Genomic DNA, 21,430 nt, shown 5'->3' on the forward strand with positions numbered 1-21,430 from the left:
TTAGGACACCCTGTGCTCAAACAGTCAGCAAATAAAGAAATAAATCAAGCGGTGGAGGGATTTCCTGTTTTATTAAAGCTCACAGACGTAAGAGGATGAATATCAAACATGACCCAAGGTTTCTGTACAATGCTATTAGTCTTACATAATTAACACATTTGATTTTATCTGTAATCAAACCCGAAAGCACGTTCTTAACATGCACATCAATAGATGACCAGATTAAAACTCTCATCCTGAATGCGTGTGTGGAACAGAGCCAGAACACATCAAACAACTCGATCAGAAACCACACAAACTGCTGGGAATGAGCTTCTGACCTCAGTCCTGAAAACTCGAGAGAAACAATAGCAATAGCTTCTCAAAATGACGACTCACCGAAAGTTGCACCACAAAACCAGTCTTAAGTAGCACAGGTGTATTTGTGGAAATAGGCAAAAATACATTGTATGGGTCAAAATGATCAATTATTAAGTAAAGATCATGCTCCATAAAATAATATTAATATTAAATAAGGCAATTTTCTCAGATTCTAGATTTTCAAATAGTTGTATCTTGGCCAAATATTGCCCTATCCTAACAAACCATATATCAACGGAAAGCTTACTTATTTATGAAGCTTATTTATTACTCTTATGACTGGTTTTGTGGTCCAGGGTCACAAATGTTTGAAAAAATGTACAAAAAGGGCAAACAAAGCATCATAAAAGTAGTCCCCAGGTCAAATCTTAAAACAGCTTTGTGTGTAGAAAGAACCAAAAATGAAGTTATTCGATGAAAATATAAATTTTTAAGTAATAACAATAATGTTAATTATATATTTTTGAATTAATTAATAATAATAAATATACAAAATATAAAAAACAGAAGGTCAGTCCACTGAATTTGTAATGGTATAAAAAAAAATAACCGTTAGGAACGCTTTGGGTGAAGAAAAAAAATTAATTAATTTTTTTTATGTAATTTAAAATTTTTCCCAAAATTTTTCCCTTTGAATGAATGGTCAGTGACCTGATGCAACCATATTATTTCTAAATATAAAAGTTATAATAATTTTAAAAAAATGAATAATAATAATAAAAATAAATAAATAAATACATGACAATAATTATAAAAATAATTCAATGTAATACTATTCCAACTAACACATAGTCAATAGCATCAAATGTGGTACAATCACAATTCCGTTCATTATTTTATTTTAGGAACACTTTTATTTTATTTTTTTCAAGGTACACTTTAGGACTTTTTTGTTTTGTTTTTACTAATTTCTAACTGCTAATGTCACGGTTCCGGTTGTTTTGTTTTATTAACAACATATGCTCTTGGATTTAAATATATAGGGTGCAAATATAGATTTTTTATAAATGTTTTAAAAATATAATAAAAAATAAATAAAAATACAATAAATACAATTAAAAAAAAAAAGTGATTAAATAAAGACATCATTGGACGGAAATATCTCTTTAAAAACCCATTTCTTTCCCCATTTGGAAGACCAGTGCAGGGTCTCAGATGAAAGTTTACAGGTCAGTTCACTTGATTTTTTTGGGCAAACTGAAGAGGGAGAAGGACAGGATGTCCATCCATCCATCCGAGTGTGTGTTCTCTCAGAAGACTGTGTGTTTGAAATCCTGTAGTTACTGATGGCATGAGAAAGCAGCAGCGAGAGGCAGATGAACTTGTCACCAAGAGAAATAAAGACCTTCCTGTAACGCTTCAACTGAGCACAGAAATACTGGTTCTCAACGGCTGTCGATGAGTTACGATTCACAGTCATTGCAGTTCAGGAGCATCTTACAACCAAAGCCTGCAGAGACACGTGTGACTGAACAGACATGACATATGATGATCTACAGCGATTACGATTTACTCGCTGTGACTTCATCATTAAATATGCACTCAAAAGGACGTTGAATAGTTCAAACATCTCATGTGAAGCTGTTTGCATCATATATGACACACACAGATCAAGGAATTACTGTACAGAAGTCAGAATAATGTTTGCTGAGACATTGCTACATGAATGCCAAAGATCATTACAATTTGAATTGGAGACTATTTTAAAGGAATATTCAATAAAAAATATAGCCAAAATATATAAATAGGCTAAAATATATTTCTAAATGCAAATCTCTAAAGGTTCTGTCCATTCATCCACAAGGTATGCAAAACTTCAAACTATAAGGCAAATATTTTAAGTTTGTCCTGACAATCTTTTGGCTTTAAGTAAAAATAAAAAAATAAAAAATAAATAAAATTAAGGCTCTTAATCCACTTTATTTATTTTCTTTATTTTTTTGCTGTTTGCCTTGAAAAGGCATTCTAACTTCTGAATTGTGCAAAATTAAAATTAAAATTAAAATAATAATAATAATTATTATTATTATTATTATTATTATAAATTATTTTAATAATTCAAATGAGATTACCGCTTCCTTATATTCAAATTAAATAAATTCTGCTTGCTACCTCAAATTAAAAAAAACTCAAAAAAAACTTTTGTTAAAGCATTCTAAATTCAATTCAGGATGTTGCATAAAAGAATAAATAAATAATAATGATAATAATAATAGTAGATATTTTAATAATTATATTATTAAACATATTCAAACTTTAGTTGCAATTTTGTTTGCTAGGTCAAATTGAAAATTGAAAATTCAATTTGAATTTCATTTCATTTCATTTGAAAAAGCAAAAAAAAAAAAGAATAATTGAAAATTCAGGATAATGCATAACAACAACAACAACAACAACAACAACAATAATAATAATAATAATAATAATAATAATAATAATTATTATTATTATTATTAATGTTATTATTTAGTTTTTGTTACTCGATATTTTAATAATTAAAATGAAATGATCACTCAAATTTAAATTGCAATTCTGTTTGCTACCTAAAATAAAAAATAGAAAAATTATTTTGAATTTAATTTAATTTGAAAAAGCATTCTTAATTCAATTCAGGATGCTGCTGCTGAATAATAATAATAATAATAATAATAATAATAATAATAATAATAATAATAATAATAATTATTATTATTATTATTATTATTATTATTATTATTTTATTTATTTATTGTTATTATTATTCAATATTTTTATAGTGAAATTATCACTTCCTTATATTCAAATTAAAATTGCAATTCTGTTTGTTACCTCAAAATGAAAATTTAAAATTTAATTTGAATTTAATTTTATTTGAAAAAGCATTTTCAATTCAAATCAGGATGCTAAATAAATAAATAAATAAACTTTATTATTAATTGTATTTTCATTACATTTACATTTAAATTGCCATCATGTTTGCTACCTCAAATTAAAATTAATTTTATTTTATTTTAAAAAGCTTTCTCAAAATAAACTAAAAAAAATAAATAAAATAAAATAAAATAAAATAAAATATAAATAAATACTCAAGCACAGCCCTGGTTGCTATATCACTAGACTGTTTTATCACCAAAATCCTGACTTCATTCGCTCAAGCTGCGTGATTCAAGGTGCCACTCATATCTGTAACACAAACAGCCAGGTTTCTTCAAAACATGCCGAACCGCAATAGTTATTCTTGCCATATCAAGCAGCACTAATGAAAGCAGTGTGCAAATAAAAGCACTTTATTAAGTTTACCATCTTCCACCTTTCATTACAGGGCCTTCAAAGATAAAGATGATTTTGGAGAGCTCAGTTTGACAAAGACCAGGAAGAGAAAAGCCACTCGGCTGTTGCTACGATACCACAATATCAAACGCGAGGCAACTGTGAAAATATAATTCGATGAATTAATTCTTTAGTCTTATGTAAATAAAGTCGCGCTTGGCTGTTTACATAATCCCAGGGCTGCTAATGCTTCTTCGGGGGACTAGAGCCGTCAGCAGTACCCCTTTCTGATTAATTGAGTTGGAAATGCATTTGGGATGGGCTTTCCCTGACAAGCGGGTTACACTAGTAATACATCACACTCAGAAGCGAGCGGCAACGAGGAGGAGGAGAGATGCCTACGACGTTTAGTCGACTGCGGATTCGATTTAAAGTATTAATACGATCCCATGATGCCTAGCAGCCGTATCGATCTGGTTTGCGTGTTGTTCGGCCGCCGTATTGAAGGTTTGTAATGATGTCTGCAGCACACATCGATCCCGAACGGGTCTGGAGGACGGCTGGTCGCCGAGGGTCTGTCACCACCGGTTTATCTCGCCTTCCTCGAGCCCCTTAACAAATGATTTAGAGTAATAGACATAATCCAATAGAGCAGAGAGCATTAGAGACACTCAACATGACACTCCTGCACAAGTGCAGCTAAGTAACTCTGAGATATACCTGCGTCCAAACCCGCAGAGGAATCCAGACTGCATTAGATTACATATTATTGGATTTGGAGAACGTATGGATGGATTGTTATTCCCTGCTGTCTACCAATGTGCGCTAGAAAACCTGTTTGAGACTCTTTTATTGGTGTTTTATAAGGCTAATACATAGCGGTCAGTGACCTGGCAAACCCTAATGCTTGAGTGTTAAAATAATTATATAAGCATTAAACTTTGGTGTGAAAAACATATCATGAAACGTATGCTTACAGACCTGAATGATTTCTTAAATAATGTGGCTTGTTAAGGCATGCAAATAAATCCCACAGACTTAAACTGCATTTGCGTTTGGTAAGATTTTTATTTTGAAAAATGCCCACCTAGGCTGCAATTGTTTCATTAAAAAAATCTGTTAAAAACTCTAAAATTGTGAAACATTTTTGGAATTTAAAATAATGTTTCTTTATTTGAATATATTGTAAAATGCAATTTATCCCTGTGATGCAAAGATGAATTTTTTGCATCATTACTCCAGTCTTGAGTGTCACATGATCCTACAAAACTGTAATTTGCATATCAATGCTCTTTTGTTGATCTTGATTGCTTCCATCGTCCTCATTTGTAAGTCGTTTTGGATAAAAGTGTCTACTAAACGACTAAATGTAAATGTAAAAAGCATCCCTTAATTAAATGCATAATAATAGTAATAATAATTAGTATTATAATCATTACTAATATAAATAAATAGAATTACTATCATTTAATTTCCTTACTTTGCAATTTAAATCGCAGTCCTGTTTGCTACTTCAAATTCAAATTAATTTCATTTGAATTTAAAAAGAATTCTCAATTCAATTCAGAATGGTCAAAAATTAAACAAACAATGATTAAATATATAAATTTAATTATTTTATTTCCTTACACAGAAATTTAATTTGTAGTCATGATTGTTACCACAAATTTAAAATTAATTTCAATTGAATAATAAAAAACTCAATTAATCAAGCAAAATAAATAAAAGTAATTACCATTTTATTTCCTTACACTGAAATTTAAATGGCAGCTGTTTGATACTTCAAATTCAAATTAATTTAATTTGATTTTAAAATAATTCTTAATTCAATTCAGAAAGGTCCAAACATTTAAAAACAAGCATAATAAATAAACAGCATGTATTTTTTTTTTTTTAGAATTTAATTTCCTTACATTGAAATTTAAATTGTAGTCCTGTTTGCTATCTCAAATTCAAATTAATTTGAATTTAAAAAGAATTCTCAAATCAATTCATCATGGTCCAAGGATAGGATTCTTTCATGAATAGAATGTTCAAAGGAACAACTTATGTGAAATAGAAATCTTCTGTAACATCATAAAGGTCTTTTCTGTCTCGTTTGATCAATTTAATGTCCCCTTGCTGAATAAAGTATGAAAAAAAAATTGAACGGTAGTGCACATTAAAGGAAACACCAGACTACTGCAGAAACTTAAGGGAAAATGTACAGAAAAATGTACCTTTTAAATAGTTAACAAGGGAACACAAGACCAAAAGGTTGTTCAACAAGACAAGACAAAAAGATATTTTTTACAGCTTGTGCTCCAGGTGGCTTGTATATGTTGTTGTGAATCTTTCATATTTGAAAAACAAGACTACCGAAGCAGAAATCAGATTTGGTTCAAGAGTCCTGGGTTACAGTGTTCGGATATCACCCAGCTTGAGTGATGTTAGCCATCACTGAAAACTTGACAATACTCAAATTGAAACCTTGAAGATAGAGTTATTTGTCTGTTTGTAACTATGATTTCGCTTCTATAAAAGGGATGTGCAAAACCACATCTTGTCGGTGGATTGTGTGAAAAGTCTAGTTGGTTTTAAGGGAGCCGGGTATAATGAGGTTGATTCATGTCCAACACACAGCATTATGACACATTTGTGTTCAATAACAGCTCAATGAAGCACAACACAACAAGTCTCAAGACAGGTTTTTAAAACTATTTTTACAGCTATTTTTAGTAAGTGCCCAATAGGCCTGTCATCTAACCACACAAAACCCATCACAATCCTCAAACACACACACACTAAAACAATAACAGAGAAGTTCAAAAAGAATTGTCGGTGAATTTCTTACACAAGTGGTGTTATAGTGATGGTTATAGGGCATGAACTTAAAGACATCTATCTGTGACCAAGACAGACAAAGCATCAAACACACTCCTATACTTCCAGAAAAGAATGCACATATCAAGGCACTAAAAAAGACAGTTTGACACACAGGCCTCAGAGGGAAGCCAGGAGTGTTTGTCTGGGTGATGATGCTGAATCACAGGGCAGACAGTGTCTCTTTTTCTATTAGTTAGCTGAGGGATGGTGAACTCCAGGGAGGTAGACAGATGACGCGCTTTCACTCCTATCATTCTCGCTGCGTGCGATCGCTCCAGGAACACACGAGATTAAGGGATGCAATTAACTGTCAAAGACAAACAAGTCACGGGCTAAGACAACACTCGTGAGATTGCTCCATAAATTTCTCTGCAAACAAGCCGAGGAGGTTTGCGAGGGCAAGGACGCTAACTCGCTATATGAAACGTTCATAGAGTCTAGGGATGAAGGATGTTGCAGCTGTAGCCTTTTGTGGTTCCATGACTGATTATTTTCACATTTAATGTACTAACACAATTACATGAGAGATACAGGTGCTAAAACCACCAACTAATCATATCTCAACTGGTTGTGTTTGCAGGAACCATGGTGAGCAAGGACGCTGGCAAATGCATGCTCACCAACTCTGAGTCGGACTCAGAGGCAACGGCGGCCTCCATGGCCCTGGAGGTCAAAGGATCGTCGGACGAAAGCCGGCACGTGCGCAAGCGCAACAAAGCCCTTCAGGTGCGCTTCAAGGACATCTGCGAGGCGCAGAACGAACAGGCTGCCGCGGCCCGAGGGGGGAAGCCGGTCTACAAGGTCGCGTACCGCAAGTACATGACCGTTCCGGCTCGGCGTTCGATCCCCAACGTCACCAAAAGCACCGGAGTGCAAACGTCGCCGGATCTTAGGAAGCGCTACCAGACTTTTCCGTTTGAGCGGAAGAAAGGACATACGGTCAAGCATGCCGCTGTGGTGGAGAGCTGTAAAGACCAGGACGACGGCTTTGTTATCGATGTAAAGAGGGCGAAAGCTACCGAGGCTGGTAGGGAGTGCATGCCCTCTCAAAACGTGAGGAAAACAAGAGCATTAATGCACACCAGCAAGTGCGTCGCAACTATAGAGCAACATCCACAAGCCAGGGACTGTCTAGAGAGAACGGACGGGCTGTGTTCGGACGCTCTTGTTCTCCCTTGTCCACCCGATGGGTCCACGGACAACTCGGACTATCAGATTTGTAGCGTCAGAAGAAAACATAGTAAGGGCTTCCAGAGAGACTGCGAAACACTTGATCGCTCAGGCAAGCTGCAGTTGCTGAACTCTGGGGAAAGCGGTGGGAATATTCTAGAGGATTCCTCCTCTTCCAAAGTGACGGGACCCATCGCGTGGAACTCTCTGACACAGGTGGAGTGCTTGGAGAGTCCGTCTGAGCGGAGCAAGCGCAAGAAGACACTGCAGCTCAATGGCTTGCAGTCGCAGACGCTGCCACGGACCAGTTGCACTACGCAGGTCCAGTGCCACGTGGGCACGCTGTCTGCTCGACCGCTGCGTGCCATGGAGGAGGTGGCAACGGTGACTCCGGTGTCCTCAACAGCCGTTCCTATGCCGGCGCCTCCTTGCAGAGGCGGCGGTACTGGATCGGTAACTTTACAATCGGATAATGAGGCGTGCAAGCAGATAGTGCCTGTCAATCAGGATGGGGATGTTAAAGCGCAGCTGCAGGCTATGGAAAACATGATCAGCTCCAGCCAGGAAACCATAAAAGTGCTGCTGGGCGTCATTCAGGAGCTGGAAAAAGGAGAAGCTCATAGAGAAGGGTAAGACGTTTATATTAACCAGCATGCAAAGAGTAAAATGGCAGTCTGTGCCAAAAGATCCACGCTAAGCAGAATTGCAATTTCCCACAGGCTTCACCAAACATGCAGTGTGTCGAACCACAATGGTTGTTTCTCAATGCGTTTATCCATGGAATAGACCAAACTGTTCCAAAAGAGAAAGCATTATTTCAGTTCTACGTATTGTTCGGTTCTCAAACTGCTGTCGTAGGTCTAAATTAGGATGGATGAGTACAGTTTTGGTTGGTTAGCAAGACTTTAAGGAAGCACTATATCATTCCAATAAAATTCTGTGCCAACAGAACTGCACCAAGCACAAGTGCAATTCCCCACAGGTGTTGAAAGCATCAACGAGCCACAATGTACACTGTTCAGAAATCTAACCGAAAGATGATTACTTTGCTCATTTGGATGCATTTATGCACTGGATACAGGAAACTATTCCAACAATGAAAACATTAATTTAGCCCTATGCATTGTTTGGTTTTCAAACTGCAATAGTAGGCACAATTAGGGTGGATGAGAGCATCTTTGGTTAGTTAACAAAAAATAAGTTTAAGACAGAAATTTAAGACAGAAAACTTTACTTCAGTAAAGCATATTATTTAGTTCTCAAACTCTATAATAAGGATGAATGAACACATCTTTGGTTGGTTAGCAAGTCTAAGGAAATATGAAATTCTGACAACATAATTGAATTTCCACACAGGTTACCCAAACATCCACAATGCATGCCAACTACAATGTGCAAAAAGTGCCAGTGAGCCAATGCACACTATTCAGAAAGTTGACCTAAAAATGGATTACTTTGGAAATATCAATGAATTTATGCATAGAAGACAATATTTTTTGGTTCTCAAACTGCTTTATATAGTAGATCCAATTTGGATGAAATAAGTGCATCTTTGGTTGGTTAGCAAGACTAAGTACAGTAGCACTTAATTTCTGCACCAAAAGAATTGCACCAAGCAGAATTGCATTTCCACAATTCATGCAAACTGCAATATGTTAAGAGCATAAATTAACCACAATGTACATTTTTCATAAAGTTGTAAGAAACTACTCCAAGACAGAAAACATTACTTTAGTGCCACACATTGTTTGGTTCTCAAACTCTATAATAGGCCTAATTAGGATGGATGAATACATCTTTGATTGGTTAGCAAGACTTTAAAGTAAGCACTCTGTTTCACAAATATGAAATTCTGACAACATAATTGAATTTTCCACTCAGGTTTCCCCAAACATCCACAACGCACGCCAACTACAATGTGTTGTAACCATCAATGAACCACAGTGCACACTGTTTAGAAAGTTGACTTAAATATGGATTAACTTAGGTAGTTTCCCATGCATTTATGCATGCAATACAATAAACTATTCCAACATTGTAAACATTTGGTACTCAAACTGCAATAGTAGATCCAATTTGGATGGATAAATGCATCTTGGTTGGTTAGCAAAACTATATTGGCAGCACAATTTATGCACCAAAAGAATTGCATTTCCCCAAACATCCACAATTCCTTCCAACTGCAATGTGTTGAATGTGTCAATGAACCACAATATACATTTTTTAGAAAGTTGACCTAAAGATGGATTACTTTGGTTGTCTCTGTGCATGCAATATAAGAAAGCACTTAAAGACAGATTACTTCAGTCCCACATATTATTTAGTTTTCAAATTCTATAATATGCCTAATTAGGATGGATGAATACATTTTTGGCTGGTTAGCAAGACTTTAAGGGAAGTACTCTGTTTCACAAATATGAAATTCTGACAACATAATTGAATTTCCACACAGGTTTTCCCAAACATCCACAACGCACGCCAAATACAATGTGCTAAAAGTGCCAGCAAGCCACAATGCACACTCAGAATGTTCAGAAAGTTGACCTAAAGATTGATTACTTTGGAAATACCAATGCATTTATGCTTGTAATACAACAAACTATTCCAACACAGAAAACATTACTTCAGTCCCATGCATTGTTTGTTTCTCAAACTGGTATAGTAGGTCCAATTTTAATGGATGAGTGCATCTTTGGTTGGTAAGCAAAACTATACAGACATCATTCAATTTCTGCACCAAAAGAATTGCATTTCCCCAAACATCTACAGCCCATGTCAATTGGAATGTGCTGAATGTGCCAATGAACCATGTCAATTTTTCAGAAAGTTGACCTAAAGATAAATTACTTTGGATATCTCTATGCATTTATGCATTGGATTCAAGAAACTGTTCCAAAATAGAAAACATTACTTCAGTCCAATGCATTGTTTGGTTCCCAAACTGGTGTAGTAGATGCAATTAGCATGGATTGATGCATCTTCGGTTGGTTTAGCAAGACTTTATGGGCAGCACTCGATTTCAGAACCAAAACAATTAAACCAAGCATAATTACATTTCCTTAAACATCCACAACTCATGCCAACGGCAATGTATTGAATGCACCAGTGAACCACAAAGCACATATTTTGGAAAGTTGACCTAAAGATGGATTACTTTGGTTTCTGTGACAACATAACTGAATTTCCACACAGGTTTCCCCAACACACGCCAAAAACAATGTGCTGAAAGTGGCAATGAACCACAATGCACACTGTTCAGAAAGTTGACCTAAAATGGATTACTTTGCTAGTTTCCAATGCATGTATGCATGGGATACAAGAAACTATTCCAACAATGAAAACATGACATATTACATGAGCTGGAGAACCATTATTTGGTTCTATAGCTATAGGTCTATTTAGGATGGATAAGTGCATCTTTAGTTGGTAAGAAAGACCAAGCATAACTGCATTTCCCCAAACATCCACAACTCCATGCCAACTGCAAAGTATTGAATGCACCACTGAACCACAAAGTACATTTTTTGGAAAGGTGACCTAAAGATGGATTACTTGGGCATGGGATACAAGAAGCTACTTCAAGAGAGATTACTTCAGTCCCACATATTGTTTAGTTTTCAAACTCTATAATAGGCCTAATTAGGATAGATGAATGGTTAGCAAGACTTTAAGGGAAGCACAGTTTCACAAATATGAAATATTGTGACAACATAATTGAATTTTCACACAGGTTTCTCCAACGCACGCCAACTACAATGTGCTGAAAGCGCCAATAAACCACAATGTTCAGAAAGTTGACTTCAAGATGGATTACTTTGCTCGTTTCCAATGCATTTGATACAAGAAACTGTTCCAACAATGAAAACATAACATCAAATGGAGAACCATTAGTTTAGGATGGATAAGTGCATCTTTAGTTGGTAAGCAAGACATTATGGGCAGCATTCAATTTCTGCGGCAAAACAATTGCAACAAACATAATTGCATTTCCCCAAACATCCACAACTCATGCCAACTGCAATGTATTGAATGCACCAGTGAACCACAAAGTATGTTTTTTTGGAAAGTTGACCTAAAGATGGATTATGTTGGTTGTCTCTGTGCATTTATGGATAGGATACAAGAAACTACTTAAAAACGGAAACATTACTTTAGTCCAACGTATTATTTAGTTCTCAAACTTTATAACAGGCCTAATTAGGATAGATGAATAGATCTTGGTTGGTTAGCAAGACATTAAAGGGAAGCACTGTTTCATAAATATGAAATTCTGTGACAACATAATTGAATTTCCACACAGGTTTCCCAATGCACACCAACTACAATGTGCTGAAAGCGCCAATAATCCACAATGTTCAGAAAGTTGACTTCAAGATGGATTGCTTTGCTAGTTTCTAATGCATTTATGCATGGGATACAAGAAACTATTCCAATGAAAACATTGCATCAGTTTGAGAACCATTATTTGGTTCTATAGCTATAGGAGATCTAATTAGGCTGGATAAGTGCATCTTTGGTTGGCTCGTAAGACTTTAAGGGCAGCAAGCTGAAAGTACCAACAAACCAATGTATACAGTTGGGGAAGTTGACCTAAAGATTGATTACTTTGATTGTCTCTATGGTTTTCTAAACATTAAATAAACCCCTAGAGTTGTTAGGTTCTCAAACTGACTGCTATAGCAGGTCTAATCAGAATGGATAAGTGCATCTTTGGTTGGAAGCAATACTTTCAGGGCAGCGCTCTTTTTCCATATTGACTTATCACCTCAGACTCAACCTGGAAATTTGCTGGAGGCCTTCTAAACACCACTTATGTAATGATGCCAAAATCGCCTTCTATTTTCAAGAGTAGCTATTTAATCTAACAATTGAATCCAGTCCAAAGCGGAGCAGAGACATAAAGCAATGATAAAGCTTTTTTAAGAAAGAAGAAAAAGACGATTAAAATGTACAAGTACCTCACAAAGGAGAAGATTTAGATCAAATAATCAGGTCCAAATGGGAAATATCATGGAGATTCACTAGTAAGTTACACAAGCGGGATATTTACATGCATAACAGATGAATATTTACAGTCAGAGCCAATCAATGATAAACCAGCTCATTCCCACAGCAGGATATCATGCAAATCAGCCCAAACTCTCGCTTTAAAATATTCCAATGCCGCATTTAGCTTTATCCCACCCAGCTAAGCATAACATACTGATTAGTTCAGCATTTACCCACAAAACTGTACAACATTAAGTAAGCCCCTTATGAGATCAGTTTGCATGTAGTTTAAAGAAACAAGACTAAATGTAATGTTAGAGACCGGTTAGGTTTGCACAGGGCCGCATATTCACACACATATTTCCCTAAAGATGCTTCAGGATGCATGCGCTGGAACACCGCCAGGACATTGATTAAAAACGTCATGAATTACCTGCAAGACTACATGTCTATTTTATATACTTGAAGCACAATTAAGGTCACAGAGAGAGGGTTTTGTAAACAACTGATCCAGAGGATGATCAGGAGACTAGACATCATCATCATGAAGATGATTAGAGATCCGCTCAAGCACAAACTCAGAGAATCACGGGACAACGGACCGCTGACTGATCAAAACAACATTTTGCATAATATAAATGCATCATCAGTGTATAATCACTAATGGTATGCTTTACACTAAAAAAAACCTTGACAAAAAAACAAATGAAACTCAACTTTGCTTTCAGAAAGGGAATTTTCCAACATTACCAGAGCAAACGCCTCAGAGGTTTCTTATGGCTAATGCTTTTCCAGATATTACACTTCAAGTAATATTTTAATGTATTCTCAAGGCAATGCAATGAGTTTTCAATTCCCCAGCTCAGGTCTGTGAAAGTGCAATGCAGAAACATTTAATGCTTGTGCGGATACGCGACATTAGTCTCGTTCCACACACTCAGAAATGTCATTCGTGTGACAAAAGACAGTGTGACTGGAGGACGCAGGTGAATGTATTCATAATTACATCTGTTACATTACCGCGGGCGTGATGTAGTACTTTTTAACGTGTTCAAAAGCACGCTGCAGACAAAGACGTATGCAAAAAGAAGTTTGACTAAAAAACAAGCTACAGGATCAAAGAGAATGCTAGCGGTTGTGTAGCTAAACTACGAATCGCAGGAAAAAGCGTGGCGTGCATTAGTAAATAATCAAAAACACACAACAAGCAATTAAATTATACAAAATATGTGACCCTGGACCACAAAACCTTAAGTAACACGGGTATATTTGTAGCAATAACTAAGAATACTATGTATGGGCCAAAATTATAAAATTCATTAGGATATTAAGTAAAGATCATGTCCTAACATATGGAAACTTCATTTATTTAGCTTTCGTATGAAGTATAAATCTCAATTTCAAAAAATTGAAAACCCTTATGACTGGTTTTGTGGTCCAGGGTCACATACATACATTAAAATATAAATAGGTAAAAAAAAAAAAAAAAAAAAAAGGCACTATAACATATTCAATAAAAATATGAATAATAAAAAAATAAATATGCAATAAATTAAACACTTTCAGACAATGTGTGAGGATAAATAATCTTTCTTAACATTTTACAATTATTCAACATTACTTTATTAAATATTAATGGCCATGCTTTCTAAATAAAACACAATATTATATTGTTTATTTTATGTATACCAATATAGTTTTACTAGAAATTATTTAATTCAAAAGAAATATATATATATATATATATATATATATATATACACAAATTAAAAATATAAATATATTAAAAGAAATCCAGAATTAAATTAAAGAATGTTTAACTAAATGGAAATAACCATTATAATGTATAAGAAAAAAAAAAGAAAAAAAATTATATATATATATATATGTGTGTGTGTGTGTGTGTGTTAAATATATGCAATAATTTAAACACTTTTAGACATAATGTGTGAGGAAAAATAGAGCATTTTTTCTCAACATTTTAAAATTATTCAATATTATTTCATTATATATATTATAAATATTTCATTCAACTAAATAATAATTTAAAGAATATTTACATTACTGGAAAATTCAATAAGACACTAAAATAACAAAAAAAAAAACTAATAAAAAAGTGAATAATATAAAAATATGAATTAACTAATTACAATAACACCATCAATTCACAAATACTTAATTCAAAGTGTTATAAAACATCGGTATTAACTACATAGTTGTTAAAAAAAAATATTTATAAGTAGTACATCTTACAAAATACATAAAATATCTACCGTGTTGCAGCAATATCTCAGCTGCTTGACATTTCTATACACCTTCATAACCAGCCCTTGCTAAAATGTGAGGCAAAAATAATTACTTTCTGAGCTTAAAAAAAAAAAAAAAAAGTGTCCAGAACTCATCCATACTGAAAATTAAGTTAGGCATGCGAACATATTTGTCACCCGAAGCTTTGAAAATAATTACTTCTGACAGTAACTGTTTCTCTGTGCATCTATTTAAATGATAATCAATGCAATCTGTACAAATAATATGCAGAGGGTCCCTTTGTGGAAGAATTCAACGCGTGTCCCAAAGGTCTTCTTTCTCTCTTTCGGGATACAACATAATTGACTTCCTTTTCACATTGCAACACATTACCTCCCGCGCTGTGCCAGCTGCTCCAGAGGGTTCGGTCTGATCACCGCCGGCAGCCGGTGCCTTGTGACAAACATTATTCTGCCTCCCTCCTGCCCTCCCGTCCAACCTCGGGCTGCCAGAAACAGCGCTATACATCACTGTCCCCATTAGGCACGGAAACGAGCCTCAGATAAACCCCACGCATCAGCAAACAGCACTTCACATGCTCTCATTAGAGCCAAAATGGCCGTCGGTGTCCCGCTCTTTTTCACGATGAACCCCGCAGTTTGACCTTTTAAGAAGGCCGGTGCAGAGCTCAGGGGTGGCGGCGCTGAGACGTAGACAGATCGCCGTAATGGCCGAGTGGGCTGCTGTCTGACAGCGAATGGCCAAAATGAGCTCTAGACTGTTGTTTCAGAATCTCTCTGAGTCACAGAGAAGCAGGGCGGTTTCACACTGGGCCGATTGCTGCTCAGCCCGGTTCAGGTCACAATGCATTGTCTACCAAGCAACCGCAATTGAGTCTGACTGGATAAAGGGGATTGGGAGAGAAACGCAAACTCCTGGATGGTTCACAACTGACATGAAATCAGTTTTGCCTAATACTGCTTTTTTGTCGTCTTTGCACTTCTACATATAAATCACTCAATACATGCTTTCAATTGTTTGCTTTCTTTTTTTGTTTGTTCTATTTCTTTCTTTTGTTAGTTTATTCTCTCTTTTATTCATTTCTTTTGTTTGTTCTTTTTCTTTCATTCGTTTTCTCTCTTTTGTCATTTATTCTCTTCTTCCTTAGTTTGTTCTCATTCCTTTTGTTTGTTCTCTTTCCTTCTTTTATTTGTTCTCTTTATGTTGCTTGTTTATTCTCTCTTCTATTCATTTTCTTCATTTGTTTGTTTTTTCTTTCATTTGTTAATTCTCTCTTTTATTAGTTTTTCCTTTTGTTCATTTGTTCTCTTTCACTTGTTTGTTCTTTATTTCTGTTTTGTTCGTTCTTTCATTTGTTTGCTCTCTCTTTCATTTGTTCATTCCATTCCGTTCTTTTAGTTAGTTTGTTTTTTGTTTTTCTGTCATTCTCCTTTTCTCTCTTTTGTCTATTTGTTCTTTTTTCTTTGTTCTCTTTTGTTTGTTTGTTCTTTCTTTCATTCACTTTTTTCTTTTTCGTTTGTTTTCTTTCCTACTTTCGTTCACTTATTCTTTCTTTTGTTCATTTGTTCTCTTTCATGTTTTTTTTTATTTGTTTTCTCTAGTTTGTCTTTTGTTCATTTATTCTTTCACTTTTGTTTGTTGCCTTTCGTTTGTTCTCTTTTGTTTGTGTTTTTCTCTCTTTTGTTTTTCTTGTTATCTTTTTCTTTTGTTTGTTCCCTTTTGTTTTCTCTTTTGTTTGTCTTAATGTTAATCTATTTTCTTTCTTTCATTTGTTCTTTTACTTTTGTTTGTTCTCTTTTGTTCATGTCTTTCTTTCTTTTGTTGGTTTGTTTTTTTATTTGTTCTCTTTTCCTTTTTTCACTTTTGTTCGTGTTTTTCTCTCTTTCATTTGTTTTCACTTGTTCTTTTTCTTTCATTTGTTCTGTCGTTCGTGTTTTCCTCTTTCTTTCGTTCTTTTATTTGTTCTTTTGTTTTTTTTCTTTCTTTCGTTCGTTTTCTTATATTTGTTCTCTTATTCTTTTGTTTCTTCTCTTTTGTTCATGTTTTCTTTCTTTCCCTTTCGTTCGTGTTTGCTTTCATTCTTTCTAGCGTTCTTTTATTTGTTCTCTTTTGTCCGTGTGTTCTTTTTTCTCTCTGTCGTTCATTAGTTTCTTTTTCGTTTGTGTTCTTTCGTTTTTCTCTTTCATTTAATTGTTCTTTCTTTTGTTAAATGGTTATTTCGTTCATTTGTTCTCTTTCCTTCTTTCGTTCATTCTTTTGTTTGTTCTCTTATTTGTTAATTTCTACTCTTTCCTTGACTATTCTTGCTTTCGTTCATCTGTTCTATTTCCTTTCATTTGCTTGCTTGTTCTCTTTTTTCATTCATTTGTTCTCTATCTTTCGGTCAGTCGGTCGGCCTTTCATTAGTTCGTTTTTCATTTCATTCATCTGTTCTCTTTCTCTTGTTAGGTTGTTCTCTCCCTTTCAGACTGCCTGTTTGTTTTTGTTCCATTTTTGCATTTTGACAATAATATTTCATCATTAACCTTAGGGTGAACAGCCTGCTGGATGAGACTGGTATTGTGCCAAATAATAATAACAAATCTAATTACTTATGCAAGCACAATTAAAACGATAAAACACAGAAGTAAAAATTCATAAACAATTTAGGAAATTGATATAGGAAAAAAGTTCACAATGGAACTCCAGTCACCCCACAACTTTTTGGTTTGTTTTAGCAAACTGCGGTACAAATTGAAATCAATTTCTGTACTAATCGACAGGATGCCAGAGATGCTGTCAATACAGTTTAACTTCTATTCATCTCATAATACTCCAGCAATGAGAGACAGACAGATTTGACAACACGGCTCATCTGAGCTATTGATCACTCCATCAGGTTCCCGTCAGTCTGACATTGGCCGTCCATCGCAGGACCATCGGACGGGTCGACGGGTCACCTTATTCCTGCCAGCAAAGCAATCGTTGCAACGACAGGCAGTAATTACTAACAGCAGCCAACAGTGAAAGAGAAGCTTCGAATTTTCAGACCCCATGTCTCCAAACACTGCCACCGGCAGTAAAAACTTGTTGATGAAAGGAGATTTATGCTATTTGTTTTCGCATTTATTAACATTCGAAATATTTAGCTCAGAGACTACAGCACAATCCTGCTGGCGAGAGTAAACAGGACAAACACAAACACATACGAGAGACCAGGAATCAGACGTAAACACTGACTACTGTACTGAGAGCAAAACAAACAGAGTTGCTTCAGAGCATATTAGAATGATTTCTGAAAGATCATGTGACTCTGAAAATTCAGCTTTGCATCACAGAAATAAATTACACTTTACAATATACTTAAATAGAAACCAGTTTTTTTAAATAATAATATTATTTTATAATTTTGCTGATTTTATTACATTTTTAAGCACACCAATGCAGCCTTCGGTGAGCGGAAGAAACTTATTTCGAAAACTTGAAACGGTGCAAACCTCCAGTGAGTGACAGTTAAGTGACTATAATGAGATGCATTCTAGTATAATTTATTCAGCATTTGAATAACAGTTTTGTTTTTCATGCTGTTAAGAGCGCCGACGTGAAGCTGATTGCTGATGTACAAAACAGCAATGAAGTAATTCAGGAACACAGCTCTGCGCTTCAACAAACATTACACACACATCCGGGCTGATTATAATTCGTGCTGAATCAAATATTTACATACAAAGTTTTACAGCTGAAAAAAAAAGCTAAAAACTAGAGGGCAACATCCGAAAAGATCTGACGAATGAAGAACCTTTGAAATGGAGCTCTGCTTCAGTTAATGAACTTCCCGTTTCCCCCTGAGCTCAGTCTATTTTAGGTGAGGATGATCACATCCAGCAAATCTCCAGCAGAAATGATATCACACCCCTCCGGACGAACCCACAGGATTTTAGGAAGGAATCTGTCTGCACTGGTCTGCACTAAACTCACCCCTGAACTCTCCTGTCAGATCATGTTTCATGTTCATTGCAGGCTGGAGGCTCGTGTGAACATGCAAACTACATGTACGATAGACATAGCTGCATTTTTTCATTGAGCAATGTCAAATCATGCTCCTAAGGACTCTATACACGGTTAAATGTCAAAAGGAGACAGTATTTTAAGTGCATTCCTGAAATTAAGACTTAAAAGGTGGCCAAGTTGTGCACTTTAAAGGGGCTATATGCAACTTTTTCCCCAAAATAAACATAACAATAACCTTTTTATTTAACCTTTAAGCAGTTCCGTTTTTTGGCCACAGGTGTCAGTCGCGAGTTTAAATTTCAGAAAATTGCATATAGCCCCTTTAAAAAGAATGCATAAAAATAAGGCACTGTGTACTGTATTAATATGAAGATTTATATATTTTTTTAATTTTTTTTTTATTGTGTTTTACTTGTATTTTGAAACATTAATTGCATTGAGTTTTAGGGTTAACAAACTTTTTTTGTTTGTTTTTTTAATACAGTGTATGGTAGAATGAAAAACAGGAAATAAAACAAAATATTATAATATTATAAGAAACTTAAAAAAAACGAAATAAACAATACTTAAAAATATAAATAATAATAATAATAATAATAATAATAATAATAATAAATAATATATAATAAATAAAATTATTACTTAAACTAATAAAATATTTGGACTAAAACTAGGAAAATTAATGAAGAAAATAAAAAACAAATAATAAGAGTCCTTGAAAATAATATATTTGGATTAAAACTGCAGGAAATAAATAATGAAGTAATTAAGCAAATAAAAGTAGTACCTAAAATAATATATTTGGATTAAACCACCAGGAAAAATAAATAAATAAAATTAGTACTTAATAACAATATATTTGGATTAAAACTGTAGGGTAAAATGAAGTAAATACAAATAACTAAATGAATAAATAAAAGTGTCACTTAAAAATAATAACATTTGGATTAAAACTGTAGGAAAAAATAATGAAGTAAATAAATAAATAAATAAAATTGGTACCTGAAAATAATACATTTTGATTAGAACTGCAGGGAAATAAACTAGCAAAATTGGTACTTAAAAATAATTAACATATTTGGATTAAAACCCTAGGGAAAATAATGATGTAAGTAAATAAATAAATTAGTACTTGAAAATAATATTTTTAAATTAAAACTGCAGGGGGGGGGGCACTTAAAATTAATGATATATTGATTAAAACTGCAGAAAAAAATTCTGAAGCAAGCAAGTAAATAAATAATTAAATGTGCTTAAAAATAATATATCTGGATTAAAACTACAGGGGGGAAATAAATAAAAAAATAATAATTACATGTTTTGATTAAAATTCTAAAGCAAGCAAGCAAATAAATAAATAAATAAATAAATAAATACGATTAGTACTTGAAAATATTACATTTGGACACATACTGCAGGGAAAATTAATAAATACATTACTAAATACATAAGTAAAATTAGTATTTGAAAATAATATATTTGGACTAATACTGCAGGGAAAAATAAATAAATGCATAAATAAAATTAATACTTGAAAATAATATATTTTGATGAAAACTGCAGGGGAAGATAAATAAATTAAAATGTCACTTAAAATGTATTTAAATATTTAAATAAAACTGCAGGAAAAATTTGGAAGCAAACAAACAAGTAAATAAAAACAATACAATACAATACAATCAGTACTTGAAAAAATATATTTGGACTAATGCTGCAGGGAAAAATAAATTAATAAATACATAAATACATAAAATTAGTACTTGAAAATAATATATTTACATAAAAAAATATAATGAATAAAATAAAATAAAAATAATAATAAATGAAGTAATTAAGTAAACAAAAAAATAATTGGTACTTAAAAATAAAAATGGAATAGGATTAAAATTTTAGAAAATTGTTTTAAAAACATTTCATACAAAGAGTTGTCTTTATATCACACTACATTTGGCATTAAAAAAAATAATCCTACATTTATGCCATCATTATGGCAATCGAGATATATTTAAATGGTTAAATTTTTTATTTGATTTAAAAAGCCTAATTTATTCAACATTTGCTTTGTTGCTGTGCATTTAAGTAGAATATAACATATTCAGTGAACATTAAATATTGCAATTAATTGTAAAATTGTCAAGTCTCTTGTCTGCTTTCCAGCCAGGAAGCAACCATAAAAGACAGCTGCTTATATAGACAGCAAACCACACAGAAACAGAGTTATATGTCACATACATCAGCAGATTTTAGCTCCCGTTAGCAAACAAAATCACTGTCAAAAGCAGCACGATTTGACATTTCTCAAGCGTCGCGGTGCAAAAACACCAGGATTTGAAGGCCGTTGTGTTCTCCGCTTTCTGATTACACTCACAAACACAGCCGGCGTCCCACATGTCCTCTGCAGAACGCCGGTGTGAGGAATGCTAACGTATCTTTCCCGCCGCGTGTATTGACCGTGAGCTGATAATGAGGAAGGACAGGGCGAACGGAGAGGCGGAGCGGCCAAACGCCTGTGTAATGACTCGTCCTCTCTCTCTTTATC

The 21,430-nt window shown here is 34.1% G+C and overlaps 1 protein-coding gene across 1 annotated transcript in view; it reads left to right on the top strand.

Moving 5' to 3' along the window:
* Nucleotides 1-7,059: 7,059 nt before the first annotated feature.
* The window catches only part of LOC141297990 (inhibitory synaptic factor 2A), a 36,704-nt gene continuing 22,333 nt past the window's right edge, over nt 7,060-21,430 (top strand). The window contains exon 1 of the mRNA XM_073828480.1: nt 7,060-8,273. Within this exon, the coding sequence (XP_073684581.1) occupies nt 7,060-8,273 (1,214 nt within the window). The remainder of the gene's footprint in view (nt 8,274-21,430) is intronic.

Source organism: Garra rufa, chromosome 22 (assembly GCF_049309525.1).
Source record: "Garra rufa chromosome 22, GarRuf1.0, whole genome shotgun sequence".
Classification (NCBI taxonomy): domain Eukaryota; kingdom Metazoa; phylum Chordata; class Actinopteri; order Cypriniformes; family Cyprinidae; genus Garra; species Garra rufa.